Source organism: Corapipo altera, unplaced genomic scaffold (genome assembly GCF_003945725.1).
Source record: "Corapipo altera isolate COAL_440 unplaced genomic scaffold, ASM394572v1 60354, whole genome shotgun sequence".
Lineage (NCBI taxonomy): Eukaryota > Metazoa > Chordata > Aves > Passeriformes > Pipridae > Corapipo > Corapipo altera.
In genome coordinates this window covers 120,195-143,222 of record NW_020885075.1, presented here as the reverse complement: position 1 = coordinate 143,222, position 23,028 = coordinate 120,195, and the positions used below count along the sequence as shown (strand labels likewise).

Genomic DNA, 23,028 nt, shown 5'->3' with positions numbered 1-23,028 from the left:
GATAAGCAGTGCAACTGGCAAACTCTGTGTCCTGCACAGGAGTTTTGCTACTCGACAGCTACTATTACTACAGCATGCAATATATATATAACTGCCTTTGTCTCGCCCCATGTTTGGGTGCCAAAAAAAGACTGTAGGGGGTTAGCCTTGGCTGGATGCTAAGTACCCACCAAGCCACTCTATCACTCCCTTTCCCAGCTGGACAGGGGAGAGAGAATAAGATGGAAACCGACTAGTAGGTTGAGATAAGGCAGTTTACTAAAGCAAAAGCGAAAGCTTGTGCACGCACAAGTGAACTGGAAAATAACTCTACTTCCCATTAGCGAGCAATGTCCGGCCACATCCTGGGAAGCAGGGTTTTTAGCATGCGTGACAGTTTCTCAGCAGGCAACCATTGTAAACAACAAATGCCCACCCTTCATGGAATCATAGAATCATAGAATCAGACAGGTTGGAAAGGACCTCTGAGATCATCAAGTCCAACCCTTGATCCACTACCACCGTGGTTACTAGACCATGGCACTAAGTGCCACGTCCAGCCTCATCTTAAAAACCTCCAGGGATGGAGAATCCACCACTTCCCTGGGCAGCCCATTCCAATGCCTGATTACCCTCTCTGTAAAGAATTTCTTTCTAATATCTAACCTAAACCTCCCCTGGCGCAGTTTAAGGCCATGCCCTCTTGTCCTACTGCTGATTGCCTGGGAGAAGAGACCAACTCCCACCTGCCTACAACCTCCTCTCAGGTAGTTGTAGAGAGCGATGAGGTCTCCCCTGAGCCTTCTCTTCTCAAGGCTAAACAACTCCAGCTCCCTCAGCCTCTCCTCATAGGACTTGTGTTCAAGTCCCTTCACCATCCTCGTTGCCCTTCTCTGCACCTGCTCCAGCACCTCAACATCTTTCCTGAACTGAGGGGCCCAGAACTAGACACAGTACTCCAGGTGAGGCCTCACCAGCGCTAAGTACAGGGGAAGAATCACTTCCTTGGTCCTGCTGGCCACACTGTTCCTGATACAGGTCAGGATGCCATTGGTCTTCTTGGCCACCTGGGCACACTGCTGGCTCATGTTCAGCGTCCTGCCAATCAGCACTACCAGGTCCCTTTCTGCCTGGCTGCTCTCCAGCCACTCTGTGCCCAGCCTGTAGCTATGCAGTGGGTTGTTGTGGTCAAAGTGCAGGACCCGACACTTGGCCTTGTTGAACCTCATCCTGTTGGAACCAGCCCAACTCTCCAGCCTATCCAGGTCCCTCTGCAGAGCCCTCCTGCCTTCCAGCAGGTCGACACTCCCCCCCAACTTGGTGTCATCTGCGAATTTACTAATGATGGACTCAATCCCCTCATCTAAATCATCGATAAAGATATTAAACAGAACTGGGCCCAACACTGATCCCTGGGGGACACCACTGGTGACCGGTCGCCAGCTGGATGCAGCCCCGTTCACCACCACTCTCTGGGCCCAGCCCTCCAGCCAGTTCCTAACCCAGCACAGAGTGCCCCTGTCCAAGCCATGGGTTGCCAGTTTTTTCAGGAGTATATTATGGGAGACAGTGTCAAAGGTTTTGCTGAAGTCCAGATAGACTACATCCACAGCCTTCCCCTCATCCACCAGGCGGGTCACCTGATCGTAGAAGGAGATTAGATTGGTCAGACAGGACCTGCCCTTCCTAAACCCGTGCTGGCTGGGTCTGATCCCTTGTCCATCCTGTAGGTGCTGTGTGATTGCACCCAGGATGATCTGCTCTATAACCTTGCCAGGCACTGAGGTCAGACTGACAGGTCTGTAGTTTCCTGGGTCCTCCTTCTGGCCCTTGTTGTGGATTGGTGTGACATTTGCCAACTTCCAATCATCTGGGACCTCCCCAGTGAACCAGGACTGTTGGGAAATGATTGAGAGCGGCTTGGCGAGCTCTTCTGCCAGCTCCCTCATCACCCTTGGGTGGATCCCATCTGGTCCCATAGACTTGTGAGGATCCAAGTGGCTCAGCAGGTCGCTGATTGTTTCCTCCTTGATTACGGGGGGACTATTCTGCTTCATATTCCTATCTACATGCTCCAGAAGCCAGCTGTCCTCAGAGAGACCTGTCCTAACGTTGAAGACTGAGGTAAAGAAGGTGTTAAATACCTCAGCCTTTTCCTCATCTTTAATAACTATGTTCCCCCCCATGTCCACTAAAGAAAGGAGGTTTTCCTTGTCCCTCTTTTTGATACTGATGTATCTATAGAAAGACTTTTTATTTTCCTTAACAGAAGTGGCAAGATTGAGTTCAAATCTTGCCTTCATCTCTCTGATTTTCTTTCTACATGACCTAAGTTCCTGAACTCTTCCTGAGTAGTCAGTCCTTTTTTCCATAATCAGTAGGCTCTCTTTTTTATCCTAATTTCCCTCAAGATCTCCCTGTTCAGCTAGGCTGCTTGTCTTCCCTGCCGGCTTGCCTTTTGGTGGACTGGGACAGCCTGCTCTTGTGCATTTAAGACTTCCTTCTTGAAGTATGTCCATCCCTCCTGGACCCCTTTGTTTTCAAGGGCTCTTTCCATTCCTCGTCTTTTCCTTAGTTTTTATATCTGAGTTGATGGCATATGGTCTGGAATACCCCTTTGGTTAGTTTGGGTCAGCTGGCCTACTTGTGTCCCCTCCCAGGATCTTGCCCTCGATTGGGGAAGGAATGTTACAGTACTGATGCTGTGCTCAGCAGTAGCCAAAATACTGGTGTGTTCTCAACACCTTTCTAGCTACCAATGCAAAGCACAGCACCGTGAGGGCTACTATGGGGAAATGAACTCCATCTCAGCCAGACCCAGTACAATGCCTCATTACCTAAGGTTCTTAACATAGTCTTCAGCAGCCCGTTATACCTCTCAATCTTCCCAGAGGCTTGTGGGTGATAAGGGATGTGATATATCCACTCGACGCCATGTTTCTTTGCCCAAGAGTTGATGAGGTTATTTCGAAAGTTAGCCCCATTGTCTGATTCAATTCTCTCTGGGGTACCATGTTGCCACAGAATGTGCCTCTCAAGGCCTAAGATGGTGTTCCGAGCAGTGACCTGGTTTACAGGGTATGTTTCCAGCCAGCCAGTCATTGCCACCACCATGGTGAGTATGTAGCTCTTGCCTTGGTATGTTCGTGGCAGTGGTCCAATGTAGTCAATTTGCCAGGCCTCACCATATTGGAAACCCATCCATCGCCCTCTATTCCAGGGAGATTTTACTCGCATGGCTCGCTTAATTGCCACACATTCATGAATAATGTGTGTGATGGTCTCCATGGTCAGGTCCACCCCTCGATCACAAGTCCATCTGTATGTTGCATCTCCTCCTAGATGTCCTGATGTTTCATGGACCCATCAAGCTATAAATAGCTCACCCTTCTGCTCCCAGTCTAAGTCTACCGGAGCTATTCCAAGCTTGGTAGCCTTATCCACCTGCTCATTGTTCTGATGTTCTTCAGTGGCGCAACTTTTGGGCATATGAGCATCTACATGATGCACCTTCAGAGCCATGTTTTCTACCCATGCAGCGATGTCCTGCCACAATGCAGCAGCCCAGATGGGTTTACCCCTGAATTGCCAATTGGTTTTCTTCCATTGCTGGAGCCACCCCCATAGGGCGTTAGCTGCCATCCAGGAGTCAGTACAGAGATACAGTGCAGGTCACTTTTCTCATTTGGCAATCTTTAGGGCCACTTGGATGGCTTTCACTTCTGCAAATTGGCTTGACTCACCCTCTTCTTCAGCAGCCTCAACGACTTGTCATGTGGGACTCCACACAGCAGCATTCCACCTCCAGTGGTTTCCTACCACATGGAAGGATCCATCAGTAAATAGAGCATAGCCTCTTTCATTTTCTAGTAACTCATTATACAGTGGTGCTTCTTGGGCACAAGTCGTCTCAGGCAATGCTCCAAAATCTCTGCCTTCTGGCCAGTCCATAATCTCTTCCAGGATTCCTGGGTTTCCCCATTTGGGTTCATTGTGTAATCAATGCTACCCACTTACTCCATGTAGCACCAGTTGCGTGATGTGTTGAGGGAATGTTCCCTTTGAACATCCAATGCAGCACGGGCAATCACGGTGCCAAGAGGAGACATACTTCTGTCCCAACAACTTCTGAGGTGGCTCAAACCCTCTCATAGGTTGCTAATATGTCCTTTTCAATTGGAGTGTGATGGGCTTCTGATCCTCAATAACCCTGGCTCCAAAACCCTAAGTGTCGACCTCGGCTTTCTCCTGATGTTCTTTGCTACTCCCCAGCTGCAGTGTAGAGGATATTTTGCATGGTTGGTCCTGTCCAAACAGGTCCAAGAGCTACTGTATGAGCTATTTCCTGTTTGATCTGCTTAAAGGCCTGTTGTTGCTCAAGGTTCCACTCGCAATGGTTCTTCTTCTGGGTCAGTCGATAGAGGGGGCTCACAAGCTGACTATAACCTGGAATGTGCATCCTCCAGAACCCCACAAGGCCTAGGAAAGCTTGTGTTTCCTTCTTGCTAGCTGGTGGAGACAGTTGCTATTTTGTTAATCACATCTGAAGGCACATGACAGCATCCATCCTGCCATTTTACTCCCAAGAATTGGATCTCCCATGCAGGTCCCTTTACCTTACTTTGGTTTATGGCAAAAAAGATTTATTCTCTACTTCCCATCAGCAAGCGATGTCCAGTCACTTCCTGGGAAGCAGGGTTTCAGCACATGTAGTAGTTGCTCTGGAAGGCAAACGTTGCAAATAACAAATGCCCCCACCTTTGTCCTCTTTTCCTTAGCTTTTATATCTGAGCTGTCATCATATGGTCTGGAATATCCCTTTGGTTAGTTTGAGTCAGCTGGCACCTACTTGTGTCCCCTCCCAGGATCTTGCCCACCACCAGCCTAATGATGGGGGGAATGTTGAGATATGCTATCATTTCATGTTCGCTATGCCAAAGACAGTCTCCAACCATCACATCATCCACAAGTCCTTCTCTAATCGCAAATGACAGGTCCAGCAGGGCACTTTCCCTGGTTGACTCAGTCACCAGTTGTGTCAGGAAGTTCTCTTCCACACACTCCAGGAACCTCCTAGACTGTTTCCTCTCAACCATAGTGTATTTCCAGCAGACATCTGGCAAGTTGAAGTACCCCAGGAGAACAAGGGCTAGTGATGACTGATGATCGTGAGACTTCTCCCAGCTGCTTATAGAATATTTTGTCTGCCTCTTCATCCTGGTTGAGTGATCTATAACTGACTTTCACCAGGATATCTGCCTTGTTGGCCTTTCCCCCGGTTCTTATCTATAGACGTTTGACCCTTTTATCAGCATCGTCAAACTCTGGGCAGTCAAAACACTCCCTAACACTCCCTTCATTGATGACATCCCCCTGAGCCTTCTCTTCCCTAGGCTAAACAGTCCCCACTCTCTCAGCCTTTCCTCATAGCAGAGATGCTTCAGTCCTCTAATCATCTTAGTGACCCTGTTTTGCACTGGGAGGTTCTGGTCTGTCATGATTCCAGTAAGAAAGGCACTTAGACTCTGTAAGGTTTCATTTAAAATGTTATTTAATTAACTCTATAAGGAGAGAATAGCAACCCTTTAGATGCTGGGAACCCTGAGCAGTGTAGCATTGAACAGGACTCCAATCCACATGCGGCACGCCATGCAGACCCCATCCATAGTTGAGATTATCCCCTTTTGGTCTTTCAAGCCATTATAGGATTTTCTTATAAGGAAACAACTCTATAATTTCTACTGTCAAAGAGGAAGGATGTTCACGTAAGAACTTCTTGCTGTGCTTGTAGATAAAGGCAAAGCCACACAAGTGGCATAATCAGCAGTACCAACTGGGAGCTGCCTGCAGGATCCTCTGTTACAATGAGTTGGCTGAGTTTATCCTGCTATCCTGTGGCCAAGGGATTTGTGCAGCACAACACAGGCCTGAAGGCCACGCTGTATGTGCACCATAGTGCAGTATGGTACACAGCATAGCGCAGCTTAAGTATTCCTTGACCTGATCCTCTTCCACTAAGGGTAATTCTTCCTTGCTCCAGACTTTCCTTCTGATTTCTGGGACCTGGAATTCCTGAAGACTGGTCTTGCTTGTAAAGACTGAGGCAAAGAAGGCATTCAGTACCTCAGCCTTTTCCATGTCCTGTGTCACCAAGGCCCCTGTCCCATTCAGCAATGGGCCCACACTTTCCCTAGTCTTCCTTTTGTCACCTATGTATTTATAGAAGCCCTTGTTGTCCTCATCATCCCTTGCCAGATTCAATTCCAGGTAGGCTTTGGCTTTCCTCACTGTATCGCTGCATGCCTGGAAAACATCTCTGTATTACTCCCAGGTTTCCTGTCCCTGCTTCTACCCTCTGTATACTTAATTTTTTATGTGTGAGTTCTGCCAGGAGCTCCTTGTTCATCCATGCAGGCCTCCTGGCATTTTTCAAATATTGAATCATAGAATAGCCCAGGTTGGAAGCGACTTCAAACAATCATCTGGTCCAACAGATCATAGGAAAGGGAGCCTAGATGAAATTATTTAGTATCCTGTCCAATCACCCCATCATGCTGATTTCCCAGAAAGAATCTTTGGGGTTTTCTTTATCATAATGGTGCCTTGCAGGCACTTCCTTGCTTACATGTGACTGTTGGAGGTGGCCCTGTTTAAGCCCTAATTTCTTTATGTTGCATTCCCTTTCAGCCACATTACTCCAGGCATTTTGCTCCTTGGCCCTGTCTATCCCTTACAGGATAATCCCTTACAGGATAATCCCTTACAGGATTGCTGGTTACTCCCTCACCTGTCCTAGTTTATAGCTCTCCTTACCAGGTCAGCCATCCTACTGGAAAAGATATCTTTTCCCCACTTGGTGAAGTGGAACCCCTATCTCCCAAGCACACCTTCATCCTCAAACAGGGTCCCATGGTCATAAAAAACAAAAGCCTGTTGTTTACACAAGCTCCACAGCCAATTGTTGACATACTGTATCAGTGCCCTCCTCCTTACACCCTTTCCTCTCACCAACAGGATTGAGGAGAATACCACCTGGGACTCCATGTCCCTGGCTATCACTCTTAAAGCTCAATTGTCACTTTTGATACTCACCTGGTTGCCCGGTAGTCATTGGTGCCCACATGAAAGAAAAGCAGGGGATAATAGTCAGAGGATTGGACAAGCTCCAGCATTCTCTCCATGACATCCTAGATCCAGGCCCCCAACAAGCAAGAAACTTCTCTAGACAATAGGTCAGGTTGGCAGATCAGTGCCTCCGTCTCCTACAGCAGGGAGTCACTCATTATTATCACTCAGCACTTCTTGGTGGTCTTTCATGGTTAAGGGTCAGTTGGTCATGATATGAAACCAGTTCAAAAACAACAGCAATAGTAACAACAACAGCAAGAGCAATAACTTGCAAGGAAACTAGAAAAATAACAAAGAGAGGGAAAAATAACCCCAAGAAAGGCAAGTGATACAAACGAAAGCAATTGCTCACCACTGGCAGACCGATTCCCAGCCAGTCCCCGAGCAGCAGCCCCCCTGCCAACCTCTCCCCTAGTTTTATTGCTGAGCATGATGTCATATGGTCTGGAATATCCCTTTGGTCAGTTGAGGTCAGCTGTCCCAGCTGTGTCCCCTCCCAACTTCTTGTGCATCCCCAGCCTCCTTGCTGGTGGGACACTGTGAGAAGCAGAAAAGGTCTCGACCCTGTGTAAGCACTCCCTGTGTTATCAACACCGTTTTAGGCACAAATCCAAAGCATAGCCCCACACTAGCTACTATGAAGAAAATTAACTCTACCCCAGGTAAAACCTGCACAATTATTTATTTTAAATGAGCACAAAAATTTACTTTAAAACGTGATAAAAGGTATTGGAAATTATGAAATCCAGTAATGTAAAGTAAGACTTTTTAAAAATTTTATTCTCAAAAGAGACTTGCTGGCAGTTGAAATAATATGGTAATTTTACTTAGTTTAAGTTATTTTGGCACAAAAAGAGCTTCTGCAGTATGTAGTTGTGATATAAGAAAAAAACTGGGTGTATGAGCAAGAATTAATTGAATTCACATTACTGATTTTCACGTGAATAAGGATACTAAAAAAAAAAAAGAGTATGATGCTGCAATTTTAAAGTAACAGCCTTTGGATCCCAGTATTTGGGATAATTCACACTTTATTAGTATTTTTAAGGATGCCGAGATCAACAGAGGAACCATATAAAAGTGGAGGTCACTGTAACATAAAATATTAATTTAGAATATGTACTTGTATTGGGTCTGACTGGGATGGAATTAACTTTCCCCATAGCAGCCCTCACAGTGCTGTGCTTTGTATTTGTTGCTATACAGGTGTTGATAACACACCAATGTTTTGGTTACTGCTGAGCAGTGCTTCCACAGCATGGAGACTGTGTTTCCAGCTAGCACCATCACCCTCCCCCCAAAGGCCAGTAGGCTGGGGGTGGGCAAGAGGTTGGGAGGGGACATAACCAGAACAGCTGAACCAATCTGACCAAAGAGATATTCCATACCATATGACATCTGCTCAGCAACAAAAGCAAAGAGAAAGGAGGAGGGGAGGGAGGCATTCATTATTAAGGCGTTTGTCTTCTGGAGGAAGCATTACAGGTACTGAGGCCCTACTTTCCAGGAAGCGGTTGGACATTGCCTGCTGATGGGAAGTAGAGAATAAGTCATTCTCTCCACAACAACCTGGATCCAGGCCCTCAACAAGCAAGAAAATTCTCTAGACAATAGGTCAGGTCAGCAGATCAGTGCCTCTGTCTCCTGTAGCAGGGAGTTGTCCATTACTATCACTTACCACTTCCTCCTGGTGGTCTTGCATGGTTCAGGGTCCGTTGGTCCAGATGCTTTGCTTGAAAGCACATCCAACTCCTCCTCAGCTCTGAGGACAGTGAACCTATTTTGTAGTTGTAAGCCCTAAGGTGGAGCAGGAGTCTTCTACCAGAAGTCACCAACTTCCATTCTTTGCTTTTCTGTGAGGTTGGGCTGTGAAAGGGCTGTAAGGCATGTCTTGTGAGGAGCGGCTAAGGACACTGGGTTTGCCTAGTTTGGAGAGAAGGGGGATGAGGGGTGACTACAGCTTCCTGAGGAGAGCAAATGAAGAGGGAGTTGCTGATCTCTTCTCCCTGGTATCCAGTGACAGGATGCATGGGAATAGTTCAAAGCTGCATCAGGAGAGGTTTGGATTGACATTAGGAAACATTTCATTACTGAGAGGGTGGTCAAACACTGGAACAGGATTCTTAGAGAAGTTGCTGCCCCAAGTGATTAGATTCTGCCCCTGTGCTCATCTGGGCTTGTGGAGATGGGCCGGTTATGGAATGCTGACTCCTTTTATGGGCCTGAGAGTAGCCATGTCAGGGTATTATTCAGATCCCCCACCTGCCATTGTCTGTCTATGCTCGTTTGTGGGTGTGAAGATTAGAATTTTATTACATAACCTAACACACACTACTTGCCTGTTGTTAAATGTTGCTTTTTAAAAAAACATAAAACAGTAACGAGAGATACAGTGCTGAGCTGAGAGCATTCCATGTTTCGCATTAGACTGCAATATATAACAGTTATTTTATATGAACTTCATTTGAACCTTCATTAGAAGTATTTATATACTTTTCCCAAGGGTTTCTCATACAAATATCTTCAGGTACCTCAAAACCCAGATCAATTTAAAGTGCAACATCAAAGCAGACTTTCAGTGTTTGTTCCTCTTTTGTAGTAGAGAAACACCTGACAACTTCAGTTACTGAAAATACATTTCACTCTGCTTCTGGCAACTGATAAGGACTTTTCAGATATTATATGTAGATTAGTTTTCTTTCAACAATTATGCTATCATCTTGATATAGGACAGAGAAAATGCATTATAGACACTTGTCTGATATTTCTGTGCTTTGCACTTCAGGTAGTCATTCAATTAATTTTTCATTCCTTTAAAATGGATTATAAATTTCAGTCAGTTTATCTACTGAATTACGACCAGTTATTTTAAATTTAGATTATGTCTAATCTGGTCTCAGTCTACAAGAGGGAGAAATCCAGTCATTAGTTTTAGTAATTTCCCTGGATTAATTGCAAAAGAAACAAATGGAAGTCAAATAGAAAGTTACAGACTTTATGAATTAACATACTTAAGATTTCATTTGTACTAAGCATTATGACATTTTAAAGTTTACCTGATAGACTTTCTGATACCAAACACCATTTTGTAGAGGACAGATAGATAGGGGAAGGTAGAAGTAGAGGAGCGTACACTTGAGTTTTTACTCCTTGCTCTACATTTCAAAAACAATCCACCCAACTACTCTTATTACAACAGGTTCAAGCACAGTATAAGAAGAAAACAAGCAAATTGTTTTCTTTTCAAAAGTGTAAATATGCTTGAAAATCAGAGGAAATGGAGAAAAGCGAAGGGCGCATCCCTGTGCTTTGAAACCTTTGGTTTCCTTGTGACACTCAACTAATTCTGTTCACAAATCTTATGACAGTGCATTTCTAAGCATCCAAACTTCTAAAAAGGTCTGGTGTTTTGTTGAATTCAATAAGAGCTTGACATTTAAAATGCAACTTAAAATATCAATGTTACATTTCTGCTCAACAAATCTAGCACCAGTAGGGAGTCTGTCATGCACCTACAGGTAAAATTATTTCACAAGACTAGATCTTGTTAGAATACTCATATCTTCTTTTTTTTTTTGAAATGCAAAAGCATTTAAGAATCCTTTTAGAGTTGCACTGCATGTTATAATATTTGTAAGATCTCTCTAAACCTTTTCTACATCCTTCTACTTTCAGACTCAAAACATCATGTATGACATGATTTCTGACTTAAATGAAAGAAGTGAAGATTTTGAGAAGAGAATTGTTACTCTGGAGACTAAACTGGAAGCTTTAATTGGTAGCATTCAAGCTCTCCCTGGACTGATTAGCCAGACAATCAGTCAACAACAGAAGGATCTCCTTGAGACTCAAATACAAAATTATAAACATGTTGCCTACAGTGCTGAGCAATCATGGTCTTTGTCAAAAAGGAGGAGATCCTCCTCCACAGCACCACCAACTTCATCAGAGAGTAGCTAGAAGAGAATAAGTTAATCACTTTCTGCCATCATATGGTCAATATTTTAGCTTTTATTGTAAAGCCCTATGGTTCTAGTCAGTGTTATCTGGGTTCTGATGTCGGAATCCTGGAAACCTGGACACAATATTTAAGGTCAAAATGAGTGAAAACTGTTTTCCCCCCCTCCTCTCAGATGCACAGTGAATGCACTTATTATTGCTATATTAGATTGTTTCTCCTGTAATTTCACTAACTTTTTATTCATGCACTTCAAACAAACTTTATTCCTACAGTATGCAATAATAACAATATAAAGGGTAATTTCTGCACATATTTGTTTGCTTACTTGGACTTTAACAGTTAAAAAAAGCTCAAAATTAAAAGAATTAATTCTAAAACTTTAAGCAACAAAATTCAAGTCTAATTATCCTCTAAGTATGAAAACTCATTCTCTAAACTTTGCACTGGAGGGGGGAAAATAAAAATCAAAACAAAAATTTAAAAAATTAATGTTCATCTAAAAGTGTTCTTTGTATGTATAGTCATTTTAAAAGTCCACTGACAGCTTCAGTTTCTAAAGTGATTAATTAAAAATATAATTTACCCTAGAAATCAGAAAGACAGTAATGCAGAAAGTCAGAGCAGAATCATGGTAGGCAAGACAGAAGAGTTGTTCTCTCAATCATTCAAAATTCCAGAAATAATAATCTGAAATTCAGCACACACTTTAGGCCTATTTATTATGAAGGTTTTGACTTTTTGGTATAAAGTATATAACTGATGAACACAAGTAATCTGATGAACATAAGTTATATCCATAGGCATTGCTTGCTTATAAAAAGCTTGAGAGTTTCTCCAATACTTTTTTTTGTCCTTGGGAAAGATAATGACTTCATAGCTTTTTTCCCTCCTAGATGAGCAGCATGGCTGCATGCCTTGGGAGTGTTTTATTTATAGATGGTGATATTTTGTGACTGGAAATAATAAGCCCTATGCACATTATTTACAGTTCTGCTTTTGTTTCTGTGAAGTTCACCTCTTTTGAGTTACCAAAGGAAGAGATGGTTATAGCGGTACTGTTGTGCTAGTTCAGACCTCAGCTAGATGAGATTTGTGAAAGGTCATGAGGCCATCTCATTTGCACTATTGGCAGGATTAGATGTATTGATTAATAATATTGGGTTTTAATAGTTAAATATAAAAATTTTCTTCTTGAAGATTTTCATTTTTCCATTCTCCCATTTTTCATGTATAATTTCAAATATTTTTTCCTGTTACTGAATGTGAAATGCCCTTTCTGTATCTTAAATGCATTGCATTTTGTCATACCAGCACAAACTATCTCTTTTGCTTACAAAACCATAATCTTTTTTATATTTGTAAGTTGGGATTTTAAAAAAAATTTCCTCCTCTAGATTGTATAATTTTTTAAAGAACTGTAGTTCCATATTGAAAATTCTTGCCAATCTGTGACAATTAACTCTGAGTTAAGATCTAACTACAAGTACTGAGCTAGTTAATCCTGCTGTGAAAGAGCAACTGTCATCTTTCACCTCTCAGTTCTCTGTTACACAGTAACACAGTAATACGCAGTAGGACTCAGGAGTCTGAACATAATAAATTATTTCTATAGCTTTATGCAAGCAGGAGTGTTAGATATAATGGAATTATTCACAGCAACAGGATTTTATAATAGTCTGCCAAATTCTTTTGTATTCCTTTTAATTTTAAAGCAAACAACAAATGATGACGACATTGAATACTCTGGTTCAGTTTCTTAATTTACTTTAAATTTCACTAAAGATATTTTATCTTTATAATTCTGATAATTCTTTCCTTCTAATACCTGTTTTTGAAAAGTACTTCTACATGTGAATCCAGTCCAAGAAAAGATGGATATAAACTTATAGTGAGGAAAGCCCAAAGTACTATAGGTTTAATTTTCATACTCCTGATACAAAATTCCTTTCCATCTTTCCGTTTTGGAATCTTGCACCACAAAATCCTTTGCTGAATTTTTACATCCAAAACATAAGCTTCTTCACAGTGGTCAGTATATCATGTCACCAAAAGGAGAAAATAGTATTATGGCAGATCTCCAAAACCGCTTTTGTAACTGAATATAGACTTTTCTTTGAATGATTGTTTACAAATAATAAGGAATCTTTCACAAGAAACACATGGCATATTTACTGTACTACAAATTGAAAGGCTTCATGCATACTCCAATTTTGTCTCACTGCATTCCAGATACTGATTCCTTTTATCAGTTACTTTGGAGACTTGTTGCTAATTCCTGCAGTTTTAATGACTCTTAGCAAAGGTATCTTGCCTGTAAAGACTTAAACATATCACAAACAGACACATCCACCATGCTTAAACCTAAGTACATTAATTTAAATAGTATTTTAAAGCTATATTTAAGTCTTTGCAGGATCATAACAATACACTCACAGCATAATATGCTTGCAAAATGCTCTGCAGATTTTTATTCTGCAAATCACTATTTTAAGTCTGAAGATCTTCCCAGATATACCTGGGCAACTCAGCTCTTTTTTACCTCCCACAGCTCCATAAAGTTGGCAATGATGCAGGAGGAGCTTCATTATCTAAAAGGTAAATATCCAGCTTAGGAGCTCTGAACACCTTCTGGAATCCCATACATTTCCTCATGAGCTATTTAAATCTTTTGGCTATGTAGACTGGGTGCTCTGAATCACTGTCATCATTAGAGGTCTAAGATATGGGATAAGCATATTGTTTTATTGCAGTTCAGTTTTTAAGACTCTTTCCATGTTATATCATACATGGACATTCAAAGGGATGCATTAGATATTAAAAAAATATTTAAGCATAAAAGAACAAATGGTTTTAATATGAATGCCTAATATATAGAATAAAACCTATTACCCATATCAGTTTTACAAACACAAATTGCCTGCAAGCTCTTTTCCCCTCATTAAGTTGTGAAAAATTCTCAATAAGTTTTATCTTCACAAATAATATTTTCTAATTAGTAAGTTTGTCCTCTCCATTTATCAAAATTGTTGTTGTTCATAATGTTTTGGTTTGGTTTTTTTTAAGGGTAGAATAAAAAAAAAAAGCAAGAACTTCCTTTGGCCTTTCTACTCCACTCTTCTCAAAATAATTATTTGGCAGGTCAGTGTTGGGGGTGAAATCAATAGCCCAGCTCAAGTGCATCTACTCCAATGCAGCAGTCTGGGTAACAAATAGGAGGAGCTGGAAGCCATTGTGCAGCAGGAAAGCTATGATGCAGTTGCCATCACAGAAATGTGGTGGGATGACTTGCATGATTGGAGTGCTGCAATGGATGGTTATAAGCTCTTCAGAAGGGACAGGCAAGGAAGGAGAGGTGGTGGGGTGGTTCTGTACATTAGGCAGTGTTTTGACTGTATAGGGCTCAAGGATAGTGATGATAAGGTCAAATGCTTATGGGTAAGAATCGGTGGGAATGCCAACAAGGCAGATATCCTGGTGGGAGTCTGTTATAGACCACCCAACCAGGATGAAGAGGCAGATGAAATATTCTATAAGCATCTGGCTGACGTTTCACAATTGCCAGCCCTTGCTCTCATGAGGGACTTCAACTTGCCAGATGTCTGCTGGAAACTGAACACAGCAGAGAGGAGGCAGTCTAGGAGGTTCCTGGAGTGTGTGGAAGAGAACTTCCTGACACAGCTGGTAAGAGAGCCAACCAGAGGTGATGCCCCACTGGACCTACTGTTTATGAACAGAGAAGGGCTGGTGGGAGATGTAGTGTTCGCAGGCCATCTTGGGCACAGTGACCATGAAATAATAGAGTTTTCGATTCTCAGTAAAGTAAGAAGGGGGGGTCAACAAAACTGCTACCTTGGACTTCCGGAGGGTGGACTTTGGCGTATTCAGCACACTGGTTGACAGAGTCCCTTGGGAAACGACCCTTAAAAAGAAAAGGGTCCAGGAAGGCTGGACATTCTTCAAGGAGATCTTAAAGGCGCTGGAGCAAGCTGTTGCCATGTGCCAAAAAACAAGCCAGTGGGGAAGAAGACCATCCTGGCTGAACAGGGAGCTTTCACTTGAACTCAGGGAAAAAAAAAGAGAGTGTAGTGGGTTGATCCTGGCCGGGTGCCAGGTACCCTCTAAAGCCACTCTCTCACTCTCCCTCTGCAACTGGGCAGAGGAGAGAAAAAAAACAGCTAAGGATTCATGAGTTGAGATAACAGCCGTGAGAGGTCAGTTACTGATTACCTTCACAGGCAAAACGGACTCAAAGTGGGGATGGAACTCTCCTGGGAGGTGAATCAGCTGACTAGGGGGCGGAGCCCACTCATCCACGTCGGATTTAAACAGCTGCTGGGAGCACCGGCGACCCGGAGTGGGTAAATAGGGATGTGGCACGGCAGTTAGCAAGGCAGTTCACGCAGGAGGGGCACAGCCACCTCCCAGCTCTCTCGGGTGAGCTTTTTTTTTTTCTTTTTTTTTTTCTTTCCCCTGCAACTCAACTAAAACGAACAATGGTTTCCAAAAAAGTGAAAGCCGTTTCTGCTGTTATCACAAGGGGTGTGTTAACACAGACAGAACCACCAAGAAGGACGCAACTGTTCAGGTCTCTGGCTGCAGAGTGTTTGAGCCTGGCATTAGTACCTGAGTACTGTGTGAGTGGCATCTGTGTACGATGCAAGCAAGTGAATGATTTGCTGTACCTGGTGGCAGAGCTCAAGGAAGAGGTAGAGAGGCTAAGAAGCATTAGGGAAAGTGAAAGGGAAATTGACTGGTGGAGTCGCACCCTTTCGACCCCAAAAGAAGTCCAGCAGGAGACAGTGAAGCCCTGCCCCTCCTGCCATCAGGCAGATGGAGCAAACCAAGTAGATGGGGGGAAATGGAAACAGGTCCCTGATCAGAGGGGTAAAAGAATCCCCTCCCGACCTCCATCACCTCCCCGGGTGCCCTTAAAGAACAGGTATGAGGCCCTGGACCCAGAGAATCAGGTAGAGGACAGGATCTGTCTGGAGGGTCTTCTGATTGCACCCTGTCTACCAGACGAATTACAACCACAGCTATAAAGAAAAAAAGAGAAGGGTAGTTGTAGTTGGTGACCCCCTTCTGAGGGGAACTGAGGGCCCTGTATGTCAACCAGACCCATCCCACAGGGAGGTCTGCTGCCTTCCTGAGGCCTGGGTGATGGATATTAGTAGGAGACTCCCTGAGCTAATCCAGCTCTCTATTATCCACTGTTGGTAGTCCAGGCTGGCAGCGATGACATTAATTGAAGAAGTACCAGGGTGATTAAAAAGGATTTCAAGGCACTGGGTCAATTAGTTAATGGGACAGGAGCACAGGTGGTGTTCGCCTCAGTTCCTGCAGTAGCAGGGATGAATGAAGAGAGGAGTAGGAAAATCCATCTTATCAACAGGTGGCTAAAGGATTGGTGCCACCGGTGGAATTTTGGGTTTTTTTGACCATGAGGCAAATTCTATGGTACCTAGTCTCCTCAAATCAGATGGACTTCATCTATCTAGCAAGGGCAAAAGGACTACAGCCCATAAATTGGCGGGGATGATCAGGAGGGCTTTAAACTAGGTTTGAAGGGATAAGGGATTGAAACCAGGCTCTCCAGAAATGAGCCTAAGGGTGGAAAGCTCGAGTTAAGGGTGAAATCAGCAACCCAGCTGAAGTGCATGTACACCAATGCACGTAGTCTGGGTAACAAACAAGAGGAGCTGGAAGCCATCGTGCAGCAGGAAAGCTATGATGTAGTCACCATCACGGAAACATGGTGGGATGACTCGCATGACTGGAGTGCTGCCATGGGTGGCTACAAACTCTTCAGACGGGACAGGCAAGGTAGGAGAGGTGGAGGTGTGGCTCTATATGTTAGAGAGTCTCTTGACTCTGTAGAACTCGATGTCAGTAACGATAAAGTTGAGTGCCTGTGGATCAAAACCAGGGGGAAGGCTAACAAGGATGATATTCTGGTCGGAGTCTGTTACAGACCACCCAACCAGGATGATGAGGATGATGAATTATTCTACAAGCAGTTGGCGGATGTCTCAAAATTACCAGTCCCTGTTCTTGTGGGTGACTTTAACCTGCCGGATGTCTGCTGGGAACTCCACATGGCAGAGAAGAGGCAGTCTAGGAGATTCCTAGAGTGTATAGAAGACAATTTCCTGCTCCAGCTGGTAAATGAGCCTACCAGGGGTGGGGCCCTGCTAGACTTCTGTTCACAAACAGAGAGGGGCTGGTGGGAGATGTAGTGATCGGAGGCTGTCTGGGGCACAGTGACCATAAAATAATAGAGTTTTTAATACTCAGAGATGCAAGGAGGACCATCAATAAAACCTCTGCACTGGACTTCCGGAGGGCAGATTTCAGGCTATTCAGAAGACTGGTTCAGAGCGTACCCTGGGAAAGAACCCCTGAAAACAAAGGGGTCCAGGAGGGATGGACATGCTTCAAGAAGGAAGTCTTGAATGCACAGGAGCAGGCTGTCCCAGTCTGCTGAAAGGCAAACCGACAGGGAAGATGACTGACCTGGCTGAACAGGGAGATTTTGAAGGAAATTAGGGTAAAAAAGAGAGCCTACCAATTATGGAAAAAAGGACTGACTACTCATGAAGAGTTTAGGAATGTAATTAGATCTTGTAGAAAGAAAATTAGAGAGACGAAGGCACAATTTGAACTCAATCTTGCCACTTCTGTTAACAAAAAGTCTTTCTACAGATACATTGATAGGAAAAGGAGGGACAAGGAAAACCTTCTTTCTTTATTGGACATGGCGGGAACATAGTTATCAATGATGAGGAAAAGGCTGAGGTATTTAACACCTTCTTTGTCTCAGTTTTCAACAGTAAGACAGGTTGTCTTGAGGACAGCTGGCTTCTGAAGCTTGTAGACAGAGATAAGAAGCTGAATAGCCCCCTGTAATCCACGAGGAAACAGCCACCTGCTGAGCCACTTGGATCCTCACAAGTCTATGGGACCACATGGGATCCACCCAAGGGTGATGAGGGAGCTGGCAGAAGAGCTCGCCAAGCCGCTCTCCATCATTTCCCAACAGTCCTGGCTCACTGGGGAGGTCCCAGATGATTGGAAGTTGGTGAATGTCACGCCAATCCACAACAAGGGCCAGAAGGAGGACCCGGGAAACTACAGGCCCATCAGCCTGACCTCAGTGCCTGGCAAGGTTATAGAGCAGATCATCCTGGGTGCAATCACACAGCACCTACAGGATGGACAAGGGATCAGACCCAGCCAGCACGGGTTTAGGAAGGACGGGTCCTGTCTGACCAACCTGATCTCCTTCTACGATCAGGTGACCTGCCTGGTGGATGAGGGGAAGGCTGTGGATGTGGTCTATCTGGACTTCAGCAAAACCTTTGACACCGTCTCCCACAGCATTCTCCTGAAAAAGCTGGCAGGCCACAGCTTGGACAGGGGCACTCTGCTGGGTTAGGAACTGGCTGGATGACCGGGCCCAGAGAGTGGTGGTGAAAGGTGCTGCATCCAGTTGGTGACCGGTCACTAGTGGTGTCCCTCAGGGATCAGTATTGGACCCAGTTCTGTTTAATCTTTATTGATGATTTAGATGAGGGGATTAAGTCCACCATCAACAAATTTGCAGATGACACCAAGCTGGGGGGAAGTGTCGATCAACTGGAAGGCAGGAGGTCTCTGCAGAGGGACCTGGACAGACTGGAGAGTTGGGCTGATTCCAGCGGGATGAGGTTCAACAAGGCCAAGTGCCAGGTCCTGCACTTTGGCCACAAAAACCCCTTGCATCGCTACAGGCTGGGCACAGAGTGACTGGAGAGCAACCAGGCAGAGAGGGACCTGGGAGTTTGGATTGACAGGAAGCTGAACATGAGCCCGCAGTGTGCCCAGGTGGCCAAGAAGGCCAATGGCATCCTGACCTGTATCAGGAACAGTGTGGCCAGCAGGACCAGGGAAGTGATTCTTCCCCTGTACTCAGTGCTGGTGAGGCCACACTTCGAGTACTGTGTCCAGTTCTGGGCACCTCAGTTCAGGAAGGATATTGAGGTGCTGGAGCAGGTCCAGAGAAGAGCAACAAGGCTGGTGAAGGGACTCGAACTCAGGTCCTATGAGGAGAGGCTGAGGGAGCTGGAGTTGTTTAACCTTGAGAAAAGAAGGCTCAGGGGAGACCTCATCACTCTCTACAACTGCCTGAAAGGAGGTTGTAGCCAGGTGGGGGTTGGTCTCTTCTCCCAGGTAACTATCAGTAAAACAAGAGGGCATGATCTTAAGCTCTGCCAGGGGAGGTTTAGGTTGGATATTAGGAAGAAATTCTTTACAGAGAGAGTAATCAGGCATTGGAATGGGCTACCCAGGGAAGTGGTGGATTCTCCGTCCCTGGAGGTTTTTGAGATGAGACTGGATGTGGCACTTAGTGTCATGGTCTAGTAACCACGGTGGTAGTGGATCAAGGGTTGGACTTGATGATCTTAGAGGTCCTTTCCAACCTGACTGATTCTATGATTCTATGATAGTACTTAAATTTATTACTAACAGGATAAGAGCCATGGGCTGCAGAGACCTCAGCTATGGTGCCTGGAGTACTTCCTCCCCCTCCTTCTGCTCTGCCCTTGGTGTCTACCTTGTTGTTCCCATGTTTTCACTCCGTTCTTCCCTGACTGGAATTCTTTCTGCACAACCACCTTCTGTTCTTAAATATGTTATCACAGAGGCATTACTATTACTCCTGATTGGCTTGACCTTGGCCAGCGGCAGGAAGTCCATCCTGGAGCTGACTGGCATTGGCTCCACCGGACAGGGGAAGCTTCTAGCAGCTTTTAACAGAAGCCACTCCTGTAACCCCCCCTCCCCGCCGCTCCCAAAACCCAACCACAGAAACCCACTACAGAGAGTTTATGACCTTTGGAAGAAGGGGCAGGCAACATCAGTACAAGGATGTCGTTAGGTCATGTAGAGAAAGGCAAAAGCTCAGCTAGAACTCAGTCTGACCACTGCTGTGCTATATAATAAAAAGTGTTTTTACAAATACATTAAAAACAAAAGGAGGACCAAGGAAAATCTCCATTCTTTATTGAATGCAGGGGGGAACATTGCCACTGAGGATGAGGCAAAGGCTGAGGTACTTAATGCCATATTTGCCTCAATCTTTAACAGAAAGATCGGTTACGCTCAGGGTATCCAGCCCCCTGAACTGGTAGACAGGGATAGGGAGCAGAATAGACCCCCTGCAATCCAGGAGGAAACAGTGACCTGCTGAACCACTTAGACACTCACTAGTCTATGGGGCCAGATGAGATCCATCTGAGGGTACAGAGAGAGATGGTAGAAGAACTTGCCAAACCACTCTCCATCATTTATCAGCAGTCCTGGTTAACTGGGGAGGTCCCGGATGACTGGAGGTTGACCCATCTACAAGGGTCAGAAGGAGGAAACTACAGGCCTGTCAGCCTGACCTTGGTTCTAGGGAAGGTTATGGAGCGGATCATCTTGAGTGCCATCATGCAGCAACTACAGGACAACCAGGGGATCAGGCCCAGCCAGTATGGGTTTATGAAAGGCAGGTCCTGCTTCACCAACCTGTTCTTTTTTTATGACCAGGTGACCTGCCTAGTGGATGAGGAAAAGGCTGTGGATGTGTCTACCTGGGCTTCAGTAAAACCTTTGATACTATCTCCCACAGTATTCTCATGGAGAAGCTGGCAACCCACGGCTTGGATAGGTGCACCCTTCGCTGGGTTAAAAACTGGCTGGCCCAGAGAGCGGTGGTGAATTGTGCTACATCCAGTTGGCGGCCGGTCACTAGTGGTATTCCCCAGGGCTCAGTACTGGAGCCAGACCTGTTTAATATCTTTATGAATGGTTTGGATGAGGGGATCGAGTGCACCCTCAGTAAGTTCAGGGACAACACTAAGTTGGGTGGGAGTGTTGATCTGATGGAGGGTGGGAAGGCTCTGCAGAGGGATCTGGACAGACTGGGTCAATAGGCCAAGGCCAACGGGATGAGGTTCAATAAGACAAAGTGCCCAGTCCTGCACTTTTGCCACAACAACCCCCTGCAGCGCTACAGGCTTTGGGAAGAGTTGCTGCAAAGAAACCCAGTGGAAAAGGACCTGGTGGTGCTGGTCGGCAGCCAGCTGAACATGAGCCAGCAGTGTGCCCAGGTGGCCAACAAGGCCAATGGGATCCTGGCTTGTATCAAGAATAGTGTGGCTGGCAGGACCAGGGAAGTGATTGTCCCCCTGTACTCAGCACTGGTGAGGCCACGCCTTGAATACTGTGTCCAGTTCTGGGCCACTCACTTCGAGAAAGGCATTGAGGTACTGGAGCAAACTAAAATATTATCAGAATAAAATAGTAAAATATTATAATAAATAGTAAATTATTATAATAATAATAACAACAACAGTAATGAAAAAGGAGATAACAAAAAGAGAGAGAGGAATACAACCAAAGAAAAACAAGTGATGCACAAAGAAATTGCTCACCACCCGCTGACTGATGCCCAACCACTCCCTGAACAGCGATCAACCCCTTCTGTCTAACTCCTCCCAGTTTCTATACTAAACATGACGTTCTATGGTATAGAATATATTTTTGGCCAGTTCAGGTCAGCTATCCTGACTGTATCTCCTCTCAACTTCTTGTGCCCCTCCAGCCTTCTCACTGTCAGGACATGAAAAGCTGAAAAGCCCTTGACTTAGTATAAACACAACTCAGCAACAACTGAAAACATCAGTGAATTATCAACATTATTCTCATATTGAATCGAAAACACAACACTACAACAGGTACTAGGAAGAAAATTAACTCTATCCCAGGACAGTATCCACCCCTTATTCCAAACCATTTGCATTGTGCCAGGTCCCACACTTTCCAATCCAGCATCATCTTTCCTATCTTTTGACATATACACACAGATATCATTCCATTAGTCTATGGACATCCCTATAAAATGCCCATTGATTTAATTTATAGAATCACAGAATCAAATAGGTTGGAAAAGGTCTCTGAGATCACCGAGTCCAACCTTTGACTGATCACCACCTTGTCAACTAGACCATGGCACTAAGTGTCATGTCCAGTCATTTCTTGAACACCTCCAGGGACAGTGACTCCACCACCTCCCTGGGCAGCACATTCCAACATCTAATCACCCTTTCTGTGAAGAAATTCTTCCTGATGTCCAACCTGAACCTCCACTGGTGCAGCTTGAGACCATGTCCTCTTTTCCTGGTGCTAGTTTCCTGGGAGAAGAGACTGATACCCACCTGACTATAACCTCCTTTCAGGCAGTTGTAGAGAGTGATAAGGTCACCTCTGAACCTCTTCTTCTCCAGGCTAAACAACCCCAGGTCCCTCAGATGCTCCTCATAGGACTTACTCTCTAGACCCTTCACCAGCTTCATTGCCTTTCTCTGGACTTGCTCCAGCACCTCAATGTCATTCTTGAACTGAGGAGCCCAGAACTAGACACAGAACTGGAGGTGTGGCCTCACCAGTGCCGAGTACATGGGAAGAATCACTTCCCTAGTCCTGCTGACCACACTATTTCTGATACAAACCAGGATGTCACTGACCTTCTTGGACACCTGGGCACACTGCTGGCTCATGTTCAGCTGGCTGTTGACCAGCACTCCCATGTCCTTTTCTGCTGGACAGCTTTCCAGCCACACTGCTCCCAGCCTGTAGTGCTGCAGGGGGTTTTTGTGACCAAAGTGTAGGACCCCGGATTTGGCCTTGTTGAACCTCATACCATTGACCTCGGCACATCTATCATGGAATAGAATCATACAGTTGGCCTTGGCCCATTGATCTTGCCTGTTCAGATTTAATCAATGACTTCGAACTCCACCTGTCCTAAGAGTCTTTCAGTGCAGAAAAGATGGTGTGTGGTGGTTTGAACAGGACCAGCCGTGCAAAATGTACTCTACACTGCAGCTGGGGAGCATGGTCTCACCTGGACCCTCTGGTAAAGAACATCAGGAGAA

The 23,028-nt window shown here is 44.8% G+C and overlaps 1 protein-coding gene across 1 annotated transcript in view; it reads left to right on the top strand.

Annotated features, from left to right (window-relative positions):
- The window catches only part of LOC113960000 (small conductance calcium-activated potassium channel protein 2-like), a 187,077-nt gene extending 176,010 nt beyond the window's left edge, over positions 1 to 11,067 (top strand). The window contains exon 9 of the mRNA XM_027669316.1: positions 10,783 to 11,067. Coding sequence (XP_027525117.1) covers positions 10,783 to 11,067 — 285 coding nt within the window. The remainder of the gene's footprint in view (positions 1 to 10,782) is intronic.
- The last annotated feature ends 11,961 nt before the right edge of the window (positions 11,068 to 23,028 follow it).